This window comes from Dromaius novaehollandiae, chromosome W (genome assembly GCF_036370855.1).
Source record: "Dromaius novaehollandiae isolate bDroNov1 chromosome W, bDroNov1.hap1, whole genome shotgun sequence".
Lineage (NCBI taxonomy): Eukaryota > Metazoa > Chordata > Aves > Casuariiformes > Dromaiidae > Dromaius > Dromaius novaehollandiae.
This window is the reverse complement of record NC_088130.1, coordinates 35,899,335-35,913,860: the sequence shown is the minus strand read 5'-3', so window position 1 is coordinate 35,913,860 and position 14,526 is coordinate 35,899,335. Positions and strand designations below refer to the sequence as shown.

Genomic DNA, 14,526 nt, shown 5'->3' with positions numbered 1-14,526 from the left:
GGCTGCAGCCAATTGTCAGGACTGCTTAAAACAATCATGAAATTATCTGAGTGTAAACAGAGAATTAGAACTCAGGGTTTTTTTTTCGCTTAAGCCAACAGTCAACTGGGTAATCTGGCTGTGAAACCATACCCTCAGTCTCTTACCTATATTTATTCAGCCACCCAAACTGTTTGGTTTTTCCATTCATTCATTACTTCATGCCATAATAAAGATGTTGAAGTTATGCTGAAGGGGGTTATTTAAGAGTTATTTCTATACATTCACCATTTAAAAAAAATATACTGTCTTGCACACATTTTTCAATCCCTGTAGACAGTTCTAAAACAACCCTCTGGGTGTCACAGAGCCAGCAGTAGCAGAATCTGTTAGTTTTTCGGTAGAGATATTGGAACTTGCTGCACATGCTTGCTAGGGTTTTGAAAATTTTAAGTGGGGTACAGCCACTTCCCAATACAGGCATTTTTCTATCTTGGGAATACCCTGGATTTATGTTTTGAGAAAGAGATTTAATCAACAATGGTAGATAGGTTACTTTAAGAGCTGTTTTAGTACAGAGTGTATTGTATATTTATATTTATTGTATATTTAGTACAGTGTATTTTGACCAGAAAAAGTCATGTTTTAAAAATTTGAAAATAAATAGAAATGAAACCATGTTTGAATGAAAATATGCGAGCTACGCCCTCAGTATCAGTGACTGAGCATGAAACAATAAAATAGATGGAACATTCTTGAGCCTCACAGCTCAGGAGAATTAGTTTCTTTTTGGTAGCTGTTAGTCAAAGATGCTTTTAAAAATGATTATTCTTTATGACAATTACATGCAGTACAGTAAACTGCTATGAGTTCTACAGTATCTATTATAGATCTTAAGAACATTGTAGTTCTATTTCAAAATACAGTTTCCAAAAAGCTCTATTCCTTTTTTCCTCTCTTTTCTAAGGAAAATTAAGAACCACAGTTTTCTGACTCATCATTTTGGCCTCTATTCACATGAAATTACTAAACAGTGCAGCATAAAGATATCCAGACTAATTCTAAGTATAATACCTCATCATAGTTTAAGGCATCAAAAAAAAAAAAAAAACATGGATCTTCACACAGACAGATCAAGTCTATCTCTTCATAGTCAGACACTTCAGATATAATTGTAAGTTATGAGAACTAATATTGAAAAGTGCATTATGATGATAGCATGTGAAGCATTATAACCTTTTGTAAGGGTTTCAAAACCAAGTTCAAGTAATGTGCTTGAGTCCTTCTGCAGAGTATAGCTGGTCAGGATTTTTTTTTTTTTGACAAGACAGTTTTTTCCACTGAGAAATGTTCTATATTTAATGAAGCTCTAACTAGCTGCAGAAATTCAAGGAGAGACACCTGGGATGCAGAAAGACAGGTTAAAGTCCCTCTTCCACCTAATTCTCTCTCAGCTACTTACCTCCTGTTGGAGCTGCTCCACTTTGTATAAATAACTGAATACTCACAGGAATCAAATCTTGAATTGGGGTCTCTAAAACCTGATATGGGCATTCTACCCCTTCAGCTAAAATATGATTCTATTTTTGACCCTAGAAGTTACAGAATGGATTTTTACAGTAATTTCTACAAAGCAGAACAGCTCCAACAGGGGAAAATGACAAAGTTCCACTCTGGAAAACGTATGGTCTAGTGGTTAGAGTATGTACTTTGGTTGTGGGGGAGACAGAATCAATTCCCTCGTCTAAACCAAGCAGAATAAAGATTTTAGCCTGGATATCCTGTCCTGTAGGTGAGTGCCCTAACAGCAGGATTCTATGCTATTTTAGAAGGTCTCTCTCATCATCTTTTCCTCATTCATTTCTACTAAGAGTAATCCTGAATATGCTCCAGGTGAAAAGGTTTTAGTTTGAACTGTATTACAATAATAATTTTCATTTCAATTCCTGTACCATTTAATTATTTGAGATAAAACTTGAAAAGATTCTGTGTTCTATTAATATTAGGCTGCCATCTCTGCATACGTGCTTATATTGCTTTGAAAACTTCCAAATACAAATGGATAAAAGTTGCTCTTAAGCCTATACTTAGGGAACTAAACAGTTGATTTGATTTTCAGAAGCACAGTGCCAGTACTGAGCTGCTCTCCACCACCTGCATATAGACATAGCTGCCTAATTGGCTTTTGTTATCAATTTAAAAAAAAAAAAAAAAGAAACGAAAAAAAATCTTGGCCTATGCCTATATTTGCATTTTATTATAGACACTTTGTACACTTGCAATAATCTTAACAGCACCTGCTTATGCACTCAAGGAATAGTGATTTAGTAATCAAAGCTAATAAACAGAACTTTCTTAATTAAGCTGTGTAGATGTGTATTATCATACAATTTAAGCAAACCTGTGTTTATTTCAGTGTATACTATAAGAATAGTTTTGGTAATTTAGGGCAATTTAGTACAGTCTTAGAAGTAATGAGATAATTCTTTTACCTTGCCCAAATTCCATGTGCAGCAAACAAATCTGAATTTGTTTACTATAATTTTGAAAGCACTCTAGCTGAGCAGAGTTATCTAGATTAAATAAGGTTTTCATGTGGACGCATTTACTTCCTCAGCACAGCCATAGGGTTTGTTTGTTTGCTTTTTAAATCAGGGGAATTCATTTACCACATTTAATTTTACTTCTGGTAACAGTCAGATTCTCAATAGCCTGCTGGCTTTTTTTCCCACTGTTTTCAAGCTCCTAAAATGTATCTATGGTCTATGATATAAATCTGAAGTAAGTTTATGAGCCATACTACTGTTTAAGTACATAAATGAAATCTACATTGTTTCCTGTACAAATGCAGAAAAGCCTAAACTGAATAGATTCTATTACAATACAATATTGGATTTCATATTGACTTTAAGAAGCATTATCACCTCCTTGACTAACCCTTAGCTGCCAGCAGACGCTGCCTCAGGCCAGTACACACCTAATTGCTCGGTAAAAAGGCCGTTTCCCTACCTCATTGAGCCGGATGATGTGATAAATTTGCCTCAGGTACTCACTGCCACCTGGTTTGTGGCAGATATCCAGGACCATCATGTTTATTTTCTGCTCAGTGAATTCAAGTGCAATACCTCCTTCCTCTAACATTGCACCTCCTACTGCAACTGAGGCACTAGAATATAGAAAAGATACAAATATTATATCTCTAAAAATCAAAATATAAAGTCAGCTAAAACTACATGTAATAATATTTGTAAATATTTGGCTTGCACAAAGCAAATCTTGCTGTATATACATCTCTGAAGCCTTTATTTAAATATATAATAAAATAGTATGTTAAATAATTAAATGCATGTTAAAGTTCTTATATAAATAAAATTTTCATATTATACCAATTTTAATTATTTTAAAATCTGAAAAAGAAAACATGCCTTACTCTAAAGATGTACAATGAGCAAATATTTTTTATTTTCTTTTGCATTAGAGAAGTATCTTTACTACTTGGAATAGCATTAGCATTTGATCTTTTGTACACTTCTCTTTGCCTGTCACTGAACATATTAAAGACTAATTAACATGTTAGAAAGGTAGCCATTACCCTAAGTATAGGTTAGAAATTTTAAACTAAAATCTTTTTTTCCCACGGATATGGTGGCAACATTTCAAAGGTACCCATTAGCCACTTGTTGCACTTTTTGCCTTCTCACTCCGTACTTTTCCTTGTTTTCTTTCCAAAAAGTATTTGTGTCTAACTGCTACAAAAAACCTGAAGGTGATGGGCGCAAATGCCTTGAAAAATGTATACTCAAAACTGACCACTCTTATACTACCCTCCCCGCATAAATTTTAAGTTACGAACTCTGTACTAGCTTAGTATTATAGATTGACAAAGCGTTAAGAAAGAAGTACTGAAACTAATTCTTCTGCCCAAATATTACAATTGCAGCATAGATACAGGTTGGTATCTAGACACAGATACATAGGAACTTCAAAGACCAACAAATTGTATTATGCCATCTATAATCATTATTAGATTAATTTAAAATCTACAAAATAAACGTTCTGAATGAAAAACAAGATTTTCATTGTTTAGAGGTCTAAAAAGAAGTACTTTGGTGCAGTCAGCTGTAAGTTGCAGTTTACTGTTGAAAACGTGCCATGATTACAAAATTAGTTCTGCTGAAAGTTGCTGTTGACCTGAAGGCTCACTTAAATGCTACACAGTTGCTGGACATTAAAGCTGATATTGGTTCCACATGCAGCTTCAGAACTTCCTACAGAGTAAATAGCTTCAAAATATAAACTATAATTTTGTTCTTTGCTGAATGGAAGTAAATGATACTATGTTATTATGGGATATTTTACAAAAAGCTTCAAGAGAAACGAATCTTTAGAATTAAAGCACGTTTGAGGTTGATCTTTCAATACCACATAGAGATACAAACCGAATTTCTCAAACTTCTTAGAGGTTGACATTGAAAAAGTTGAGGACCTCTGACAAAGTGGTGCATCAGTGTCAGCACCCAAATTGTATCCTTTCCTGTCCATCACTGTGCAGGTGAAGCAGATGATTGGATTCAGTCACTGCTATGATTAATGAGTTCCTCTCTGGATTTGGGACTGCCTATCAATCATGTCATTAGGAAGAATGTGCCCTGAAAGAGGCAGACCTCAGCCAAGGAATAACTGCATTCATCTTAATCTGTATATGCACCCAGCCAGCCAAGTCAGGGTCACCACGATGAAAAACAATAATCTTCAGCTCGACAAATTACTTTGCAAAGACAGACGTTTCTTTTCTTTTTGGGCTGTGTGTTCTTCAGAATCTAACTTGACTGTTTACAGCTCTGGTGTTACTATAAAGTGAAGGTTATTTTAATAAATGGTAATGCTTTCAGGCAGTAAGCAAGTTGGGCAATGTACACAACTGCCACTTTCTAAATATTTTGCTACAGATTTAGGGGGTTAAAAAAATTCCCCTAAAGACAAAGTAGAATTTGTATGCCACAAATGCAACCTACATACTAGTTGGACTTTTTATGCAGCTAGCAGTCTTGATAACAATAATTTAACATAAAAACACTCAAGACTTGCTTTTAAAAGGCTGCTGCACTTCAAAGATGTTTTCCACAACTGCATGTGTACCTATATCTATATATATCTCACACAAATTTTTGCATTTTATGGGTTTTGTTTTCTTACATACATACTGCATGTATGAATGTGCATATATTTACCTGCAAAATCCTTTAATTTTGGAAAGGCTATACAGAAATTAATTTTACACTGATTTAGCAAAGATTTTCAAACATAACTATCGCTATTTCAAACAAACAGGTAAACATCATAAGTCTCTTTTTTGAAAGATCTGCTTTTAGTTAAGTGATTACGTGAACCATTACCTAGTTTAATTGATATCTACATTTCACAGCTTTACTATATTAGTTTTATAATTTGTCTTTATAACAATATTTTATCTCTACATTGTATATCTTAGCTATTAATTAACTCCAAATTTTTGTCCAGAAATTGACTCATGGTATTTGGAAATAAAATGGAAAAAGTAACATTTATGCTAGGCTTCTATTGCAGAAATGCCACTGAAGTCAGGGTATTTCATTTCATAACTGCATCATACAAAACAGTAAGTTGGGGAATAGGTAATGCATTCTTAAGTTCCTTAGACTTAAAATTAGGAGACCCAGTCCAAAAAAACCTTCTCACTTGGGTTGGCACTGCACAAACAGAGAAAACATTCTTACAGTAGATTCCACTTATGGATGAAAGACAGTCATTTCCCACAGTTTGATACCTGATGTGGAAAATGTATTAAAGCATTTTTGATATATGCTAAAAAATAGAAAAGAGTAACGTATTAAAATTCAAATCCTTAACTTCAGCAGAGGTACAAATACCAGAGGTTTAGTTTTTAGAGTTTATCCCTTTTACACTGCATTTCTTACACTGCATTTCCTTATTTAAAAATACCTATTCTCCTCTCTGTAGCATTACAAATAGTACTATGGCACTATTCTGTTAAGTATCAATCTACACATTATTATGATGGTTTTTTATCCTATGACTCTTTCAGTGACTGGCATCTGGCTTCAATCTTTTAATCACTGGATTAGAGCTTGTAAATTAGTATTAAATTGAAATGTAAAGATTACAAAGGTCAATGTCAATGAGCATTTGTGTGATGCTATTACCACTTATTGCTACTCACGTTAACAGGCTACTCATAGAAATAGGATACTGTACCTTAAAGCACTGCATGAAAGTCTGTTGGTTGATGTCAGTGGTTCCTATCCAGGATCATTGTGTCGTTTATTTATATAGACAGTTACCATCAGGATATTAATGACTGTGACCTTCAAGAATATTCATGAACCTTACTTTCAGTAGTCAACAATTTAATTCACTAAGTCATGTAACTCCAATAAATTTAATGTTAGAAAGAAATAGTATTTTTTATAGAAATATACGTATGGCATACAAATTCACAATAAAAAAGACAGGACTATCAACACATTTACGACTCCTTGAAAAAACATTATAGCTGGATGTCAAATATGGAAGAAGGTTGATATTCCCTCACAAAGGCACAGCAAGGTACTTTCCTTGTCCTGTTTCGATATGTCCTACTTGCCCTCAGGGTTTGTTATGTTTTAAAATGAAGTATGCTTACATTTTAATCACAAATGAACATGGAAAACCTTTTATATTTCCCCTTAATTTAATCACCATAGCAAAATTCATTTATAAATACATTACGGTGCCTCCTAGTCAGTACACTTGATCACATATTAAAAGATGTACCAAATAAATTGTCTGCATTTACAGATCATCATGAAAATCTGAAATCTCTAAGTCTATGAATAGACTGTTCCCATGAAACAATTGTCATTTACTTTTTTAACCACACAATTAACTTGCAAAAATATATTATAACAGCATCAACACTAAGAACTACTCTATTTCATTCAACAGAAGATCACTATTCATCTAAATTTTTTTTTAAATTGAACAATAGCCATAAGCACATTAATAATCCAGTAAAATAAAAAGCAAACAACAGCAGTTGAAAAACAGCAAATTCTTACCACTCTGTGCTCAATTTTCTTGCTTTCAGGAACTGGCTTTCAATCCAGTTTGGTCTTTGTTGTTCAATGCTCTGTATAACCTTCTGGGTCACTTGTTTAGGACCACTTTTCTGTTTTCCCATAATACTTTCTAAGCACACACGAACTAAACTGAGTTTTTCTTTGCTCCATCTGTCAAGTGTTGCACCTGTTAAAAGTTCTGCAGTATTTCCATCCTCAAATATCCGACATATAATTACAATCAAGTTCCAGACAAGCAGACCAGCTTTCTTCAATTCAACAAAGTTTCTTGACATTTTTCTCTCAGCCAGAAAAAAGAAGTACTTAATTGGGGGAGGCAAACATGCAATCACTGTAGGTAACTTGCTGATTACAATAGATACTGCCTGAGCTGCAAGCCTTGTGAAGCCTTAAAAAAAGAAAGAAGATATGATTAACATTAACATTCTAGTTCTATCACAGCATGCTTCTGAATGTTGTATGATAATTTCTAACTTTCTTTTGTACCAAAAATGGGTAAAAAGCCTAAGTACTCAACACGGTAGCTAGACTTGTATTTGCTTCCTCCATATGAATCCCCCAAATCTCAACAATAACATGAACTGAAAACAGAGAACCTAGGAAATTTAGAATTCAGACTGTGATTCTATTAACAATTAGTCCTGTTGTGCACATTTATTACAGAATAAATGAAAAAGATAACTGCCAGGTATTCTGAGTGGCTTGTAATAAAATGGTAAAGACGCTGGCTTCAAAATTGCATTTTTTTTTAAAAAAAAAACTTCAAGCATAGAGCATTGTACTAAATTTCTTAGAAAGGGACCGATAGAAAACTAAAGAACTACTGAAAATAACTCAGGCAATATTTTGGCAGCAATAAGTTTGTGGTGAATTGTTTGCAAAAGCGAGCATTTTAAAATGATGGAGGCTTTAGGCAAAGTAGGTTACAAAAGTAAACACCAGAACTCATCTTTACATCCAGTTACGTTCAAAACAGCTCCTATTATGTATATTATCTTTCTTTAATGACTGTTTCAACAACCAAGCACTAGCAAATTCATTACCAGTTTTAGTGCTATTCAAATATAAATCATTTTGTTGTGAAGTTGGGATGAACAAGTTTGTATCATTTCAGTCAACACTGCATATCTAAATGTAAGCAGTCCAGATTAAACAGATGATAGCTATAAGAAGAATTAGTTGTAGCCACTAATATAAGAGCATAGACATTATTTATTCTGTTTCGAATCCCATCATACTACTGCCAAATGATAAAAACATTTAAAGTACTACTGATATTTTAAAAAACTTAGTTGTGTGTGCAAGGGTGTAAACCTCAAGAAAGAGGTATTGAATTGTAATGCTGGAAATCTACTAAAACTTTAAAAAGTATGTTCAGAAATAATTTTGTTTATTGTCAAATTGTAACACTCATGAATCCTACCTGTTCAATTTTGGTATGAACTCAGCAAATGCATAACAAGCTCTTATGACAAATTTATATAACAGTATAAATTTCACCTACATTTCCCAGATTCTTTTCTCTTCATTTCCCGAGGTGTATAATTCCATTCCTTTGGAATTGTTTTCAGTAAACTTTCAGGAACTATTTGCTTGTGCTGATACGTTCCATAGTTTTCTGTTGCCTCCCACGAATGCATCAGAGAAATTATCTGCTTCACTATACCCTTAACTGAATTAATCAAAGTCATCTTCAAGTATCTGATAACCTCTGGCTCTGAGTCACCACAGCTGGAAACTTCAGGAGAAAAAAGTATTAAACATTCAGTAAGCGTAGACATTTGTGTACATCTGTTTCAGAAAAGTGTTTTAGAACCCTTATGGAAAGAAAAGTAACAAAATTATGGTTCATAATAACTTACTCATGACTGTTGGTCTGTTACAAATCAAAGAAATAGCACAGAGAAAAATCACGTAGCATGTACAGCTTAATACAATACTGGAAAAAGTGATAATTTCATTTATTTCCTTCTTCTTCCTTATTTCCCCACACAATATGCTTCTCAAAACATAACTCAATCAGACTGATGTCTTCCTTTTTATGTGGGGTACATTTATTATTTGTTAGACTTTAATGAGGCAAGCAGATATACCTATTTATCTTTACCTCCTTGTCTTTGATAGTACTAATAAAGTTGTATTTGTTAGCTAACCAACCTGTTTTATTAGAAAACAACAAAGGGAAAAGGATATTTTGGCAAGAAAAATGCATAAAAATGTCATCAACAGAAACATAGCTTGTTATCAGAGATTGCATGTTGAAAATAGAACATTTTAAATGCAGTTAATAACATTAGAACGAGTATCAACCTTCCCCACTTTCTTAAAATCACACAGAATTGACTGTTTTCTCCAGAAAGAAGGGATTATGCTGTAGCCCTGAAGCCATGCAGAACATAGTTCCTCTACAGAATTCCACTAGAAGTTAAGCTGATGGTGCAAGTGAAGACAGATGCTGAAGCAGTCTTCCATCACAACAGCTAAACAACAGCTTTTACTTTTAGAACACTTTCCTTTTAATCTTTTACTCCTAGAAAACACAGTTGCTCACCTGAATCTTGAACTTAAGTAAGCCATCAATAAGCAAGAAGACACTGGTTTTTGAAAGAAGCTTAGAACGAATGAAAAAAAAGGGTGGGGAGAATACGGAAGCTTTATGGAGGAGACCTTAATAGCTTAAGGGAAAGGCAACTGTAGAACATAGTACACATCTGAGAAAAATTGTCCCTCAGAACAATCAAGACATTTTCAATGAACGTCAAAAAAGAAAAGCAATAGAGCAGCAGTTGTCAGGCAGGACACAGAGATATTTTTCAACAGGTTTCTCACTAAGGTCCTCCTAACTTTTGCTTGTCTGTACTGGTCCAAGTTTTATACTACTCTGTGTGTTTTTTCTTAAGCTTTCTATAAAATATTTCTATATTTTTCTTCCTCTTTTGCCTTAGACTTCTACTCTTTGTAATCAATCTTTTTTCCTCTGAGGAATATGTGAACATTTTGACCACCGTTAACTTCTATTTTGTGATTTTCATACTCCTATTATCCCTCATACTTTCTCCCACTTTTCTTCCCCTCTTTTCTCTTCAGCTTGCCCATATTTTGGATCATTTATCCAAACCTCACTTCCCTTTTCAGGTTGAATCCCACTTTTCTTTGGAGGGCAGCATTATTCACTATAATCATGAGGGGGGCTCTCCATCTCCATGGAAAATTAGGAGTCTGCCTGCCTGATGGCAGCAGAGTCTATAAGCCCATCAGACTATTTCTCCCTCAATAGGAGTCCTTCCTTCTTTTTTTTTTTTTTTTTTTTTTTTTTTTTTTTTTTTTTTTCCCCTCCACTTTCCTTCAATCATTTCCCACTTAAAAATACTGGTAAAGGTCTGGAGCTCTTAACTGCACAGAGACAAAGAACCTATATGCACGGATGAGCTACAGAAATTATCTGCTGCAAACCTGCTGGTAAGATAGACACTTAGGGAAATCAGACTTCTGGTCTACCACACTGTTCTATAACCTTTACTTTATTCTTCAAAATTTACACCATGCCTGTAGTGTTCTGATTGCTCTAAACACTTCAGTTATAACATACTTCTGAGGTAACATACTATCATTTCATCTAACTTATTAAAGTAAAAATAATATGCAGCACCTGCCTGAAAAGTAATGAGGTTTAACATCAGATTTAAAATATGTATTAATAAATTAAATACCTGTCATATTACATAAGCAATCCCACAGATGCTCCTTTTCCATGTAGGTCTCAAAAGCAATGCCAAGTGATTTGGGCGATAAAATACAGTAAGACAATATTGTGAAGATGGCTTCAATCAGAGTAGGCTCTTTGTTATCTGTTTTCTGCTCTAAGAAAGAACTTTGTTCATTGCAATTCGACACTTCATTTCCTTGAAAATAAGAAAAACCATGGTTATCATAATTTCCAAGTAATTCGAGTCATAGTAATAGGCAGTATTAATCAAAACAAACTGAAAACTGTATCTGAATAATATTTCAAAGAACAATAATACTTACAGATACTGAAATCTGATCTTGTTCTGCACAATGACTTTTGACTGTCTTCCTGAATTATATATGGCCATTCAAAAGCTCCTCAAGTATGTTTACAAACTATGGAATATGCCTATTTTAATTCAAAATACATTCAGCATATAATTTGAATTTGATTATTTATTAAATATTAATCAGATGAAACTCTACTATTTCTGTAGAATCACAATCAAAAAGTTACCATATGCTTAAATCTTCTTATCAATATATTAGTAACATGAAATAACGGAAATAAAGTTGGATGTATAAAATCAAATAAAGTAGCAGCTGCATACTCCCCAAAATTGGTTGGATTTGTTTTTCAGTATAAGCAGAAATTAAGAAGTCAGCTGCCCAAAACAAAGTCTGAGCCCTGGTAAGCTACAGCCACTTATGTTTTTAAAGATAACTAATGTTTTTGGTAAATGTGATTGATATTTACTTACATAACATATATTTCTAAATGTTTTTCATAATAATTATAAAACAATCTCTCAATCGAAGAATAATGATGTGTTTAAACCTGTCTTCAAACCAAAGCAACTCAATGGCTTTGACTTTTGCTAATGTCAAAGACCTCAACTTCCTGTATATTTCTGGAATACACTTCTGATGTTAATGATCATAACAAATGACCAGAGGCAGAACTAGTAGAATACTTTTTCATTTAAATTTCTAGTTTAAAAAACTGAAAGTTTTTAGAAGACTGAATTAGATACAATTCTGCTTGAAATATCATTCTTTTCTGCCACTTTGGCTGTCCATATCTTTAGCAACCTGTGTGGGAGAAAGACTGAGAGCCCACATTCCTAGACTGCTTGTTTCTAGTGGTTCGTCTGGCCTTCAAAATCTATCATTGTCCAGTGGTGTCTATGATTTGAAAGTAAGCCTAAATTTTCCTTTATGATGGTGTCACAGAGTATGTTTCAGTCAAAATTTATTAATATCCTTACTAATAACTTTCCCATTACAAATAACTTCAGATAAATGGAAAGAAGTATAAAAGACTTCTGGGGAGGATTATACATATATTTTCTTATAGCTAGCATATGAACTATACAAATATTTTACTTTTAAGCAAAGATCTCTGGGAATCAAGAAGTACACTTACTACTGAAACACATTCCGAGGCTAAACACAACAACAAATACATGCTTTAATCAGCTTTTTCCTGTTTCACCATGAGATAAATTTTGCCCTTATTGTAGGGATAAGGACCCTTCAAAGCTCAAGCTGAAATGCAACACCCTTGAGTCTTCTAAGTGATAAAACTGGCATGATAATGTCAGATAGTTTAAAGGTTTAGCTAGTTGATCTGTATAGCTGGTTAAATATTTTGAATTAGGAGTCTACAGAAAGATATGTAGATTTCTCTTCCGTTAAAATTTTTTCTTTAACATTTATTAGCTTACCTGTCATAACATTAAATATTCATCTTAGCTTGAATTCCAATACAGACTTCTTGTTAATCATCACGTAAGAACTGTATTTATATGACAGGCATGATACTTATTGCCCACTGATGCTTCCCACTATATACTTCTCTTTTTTTCCACTCAGTACATTTGTGTATCAAAAGCTAATCTGTGAAGCTAAAACTCCAACAGGTAGCTCAGAGGGTATGCTTCTTTTTCGTTTTAGTAGTACTTCTATAAATATGGATATATAAGTATCTTAGGTACCTGTTAAAGAAAATTTGCTGTTTGGTATTCCCATAGACCATATGCAGAAAGGATATCATAATAAATACACATTATTATTAATAATAATAATTACAATAATAAGTATCTTTGTGAGAAAATTGGATATTTTGAGAATTTTGCAATTAACAGTTACGTTTTAACTAGTCATGATGAAGCAATCTTCCTATGTCAAAATAATGCACTTAATCTCTTTGGATGGTGCTATATATTCAAAACACCTCTTGAAAGAGGCAGCACTACAAGCATAATTTATCCGTATTTCTTTTCTACTGATAGAAATACCTGCCAGTAACCTGCTGACATTATCACACTGATCCAGCTCCTATCTGCTACCAGGTTAGTCATGAAATGTATCTTAAAAGAAACTGATGAGGACACAAGTTATTTCTAATACAGTTCTTTTATTTGCAAAAAACATCGAACTTCTGTTTTCTTGGTAATTTAAATAACAGCAGCCAACGAGAATATAAAGAATGCAGAAAGGATGTATTTTCATCATTTATAGGATCAAACCTCTTTCAGTAGGAACTCCATGCTGCTTGCTTCTTTGAGCTATGTTCTCAGTGCTTCTTCTGTCATTGGCTTTTTTTTCCTATTCCTTTTCTATAGCTGTTCTGGTAGATCATTTTACTTGTCTCCCATAGAGACACACCTCTCCAATGCAATCATTCTCCAGTCAGCCTTGACAGCTAGAATCTATTGTAACTTTGAAAATGACTTCATTTTGGCAGAAAGTCTATTATTTTAGTTTTTTATTCCAAAATGGAATTTAAGATCATATTACTTCTATCTTGAACGAAATGAGGATCTTAATCCCACCCCTTTCGATTTAGTAAAATCCAAACTATAATATCCCCCATATTAGCTGCCACCTATGAATCCATTGAATCCTAAGCTTGTGACAAATAAAAAACCCAATACAAGACAGAAGGAAATATATAACAAACTTTAGATCATTTGACCTTAATTATTAACATATCAGCAAACTAGTACTCTGTGTATACATCACTAATCCCAAACTATTTTACTCTCATTCAACCTCCTTTAGAATTTTTTTCTCCCTGAACAATTTCTTTTCAACCATCTGGGAAGAAGCTTCCATTAATGAATCCCTAGGTTAATTGCTTCTGTGAAATCTGTCTACCTGGGTCAAATAGAAAAATCATCACTATCATAATCCCTCCAGCTTTGCTTTTAATGGGTAATATGCTGAAATCCTGGCATTCTGATAGCCAAAATTTGATGGGACAATATTGAATTTAGGCCTATGGCCACATTATGTTTTGTATTACTCCACTTATTGGGATTGATACTGAACAGGTCACGCTCTTAAATTACATTCATTTTACAGCTCTACTGTATGAAGAGGTTCCTAACAGAACTGGCTAGGTCTTTACTTTGAAAAACTGTCCATATGATCATGTCTTATAATTTATCAAAGACTATCTTCACATTTTATCAACAGACACTAGTGATTTTTTGTCAAGGCTCAATTACAGTCCAAACAGATATTCCTACTTGATACTTCAAAAATTCCATTAAAACTGCTTACTCCTTTCTTTAGGTCATCACTGGCAAGTCATTGAAAGGAACAGGATGTCTGATTAAGGTCCCTTTGCCATTGTTCTTCCAGCTAGAACTATAACATTCCAGTAAACCCTTCTATCATTTTACCGCATTGG

General features: G+C 33.6%; 1 protein-coding gene across 9 annotated transcripts in view; it reads right to left on the bottom strand.

The window, feature by feature from the left end:
- The window catches only part of LOC112980273 (uncharacterized protein KIAA0825), a 251,439-nt gene that overhangs the window by 124,143 nt on the left and 112,770 nt on the right, over positions 1-14,526 (bottom strand). For 8 of the 9 annotated variants that reach the window (XM_064499842.1, XM_064499841.1, XM_064499843.1 and 5 more), the window contains 4 exons: positions 10,808-10,999; positions 8,602-8,835; positions 7,077-7,485; positions 2,989-3,145 (listed from right to left, as the gene is read on the bottom strand). In XM_064499842.1, coding sequence (XP_064355912.1) covers positions 2,989-3,145; positions 7,077-7,485; positions 8,602-8,835; positions 10,808-10,999 — 992 coding nt within the window. Of the gene's footprint in view, positions 1-2,988; positions 3,146-6,234; positions 6,345-7,076; positions 7,486-8,601; positions 8,836-10,807; positions 11,000-14,526 lie in introns of those variants that run through there. The other variant, XR_010385523.1, reaches the window with a different exon arrangement.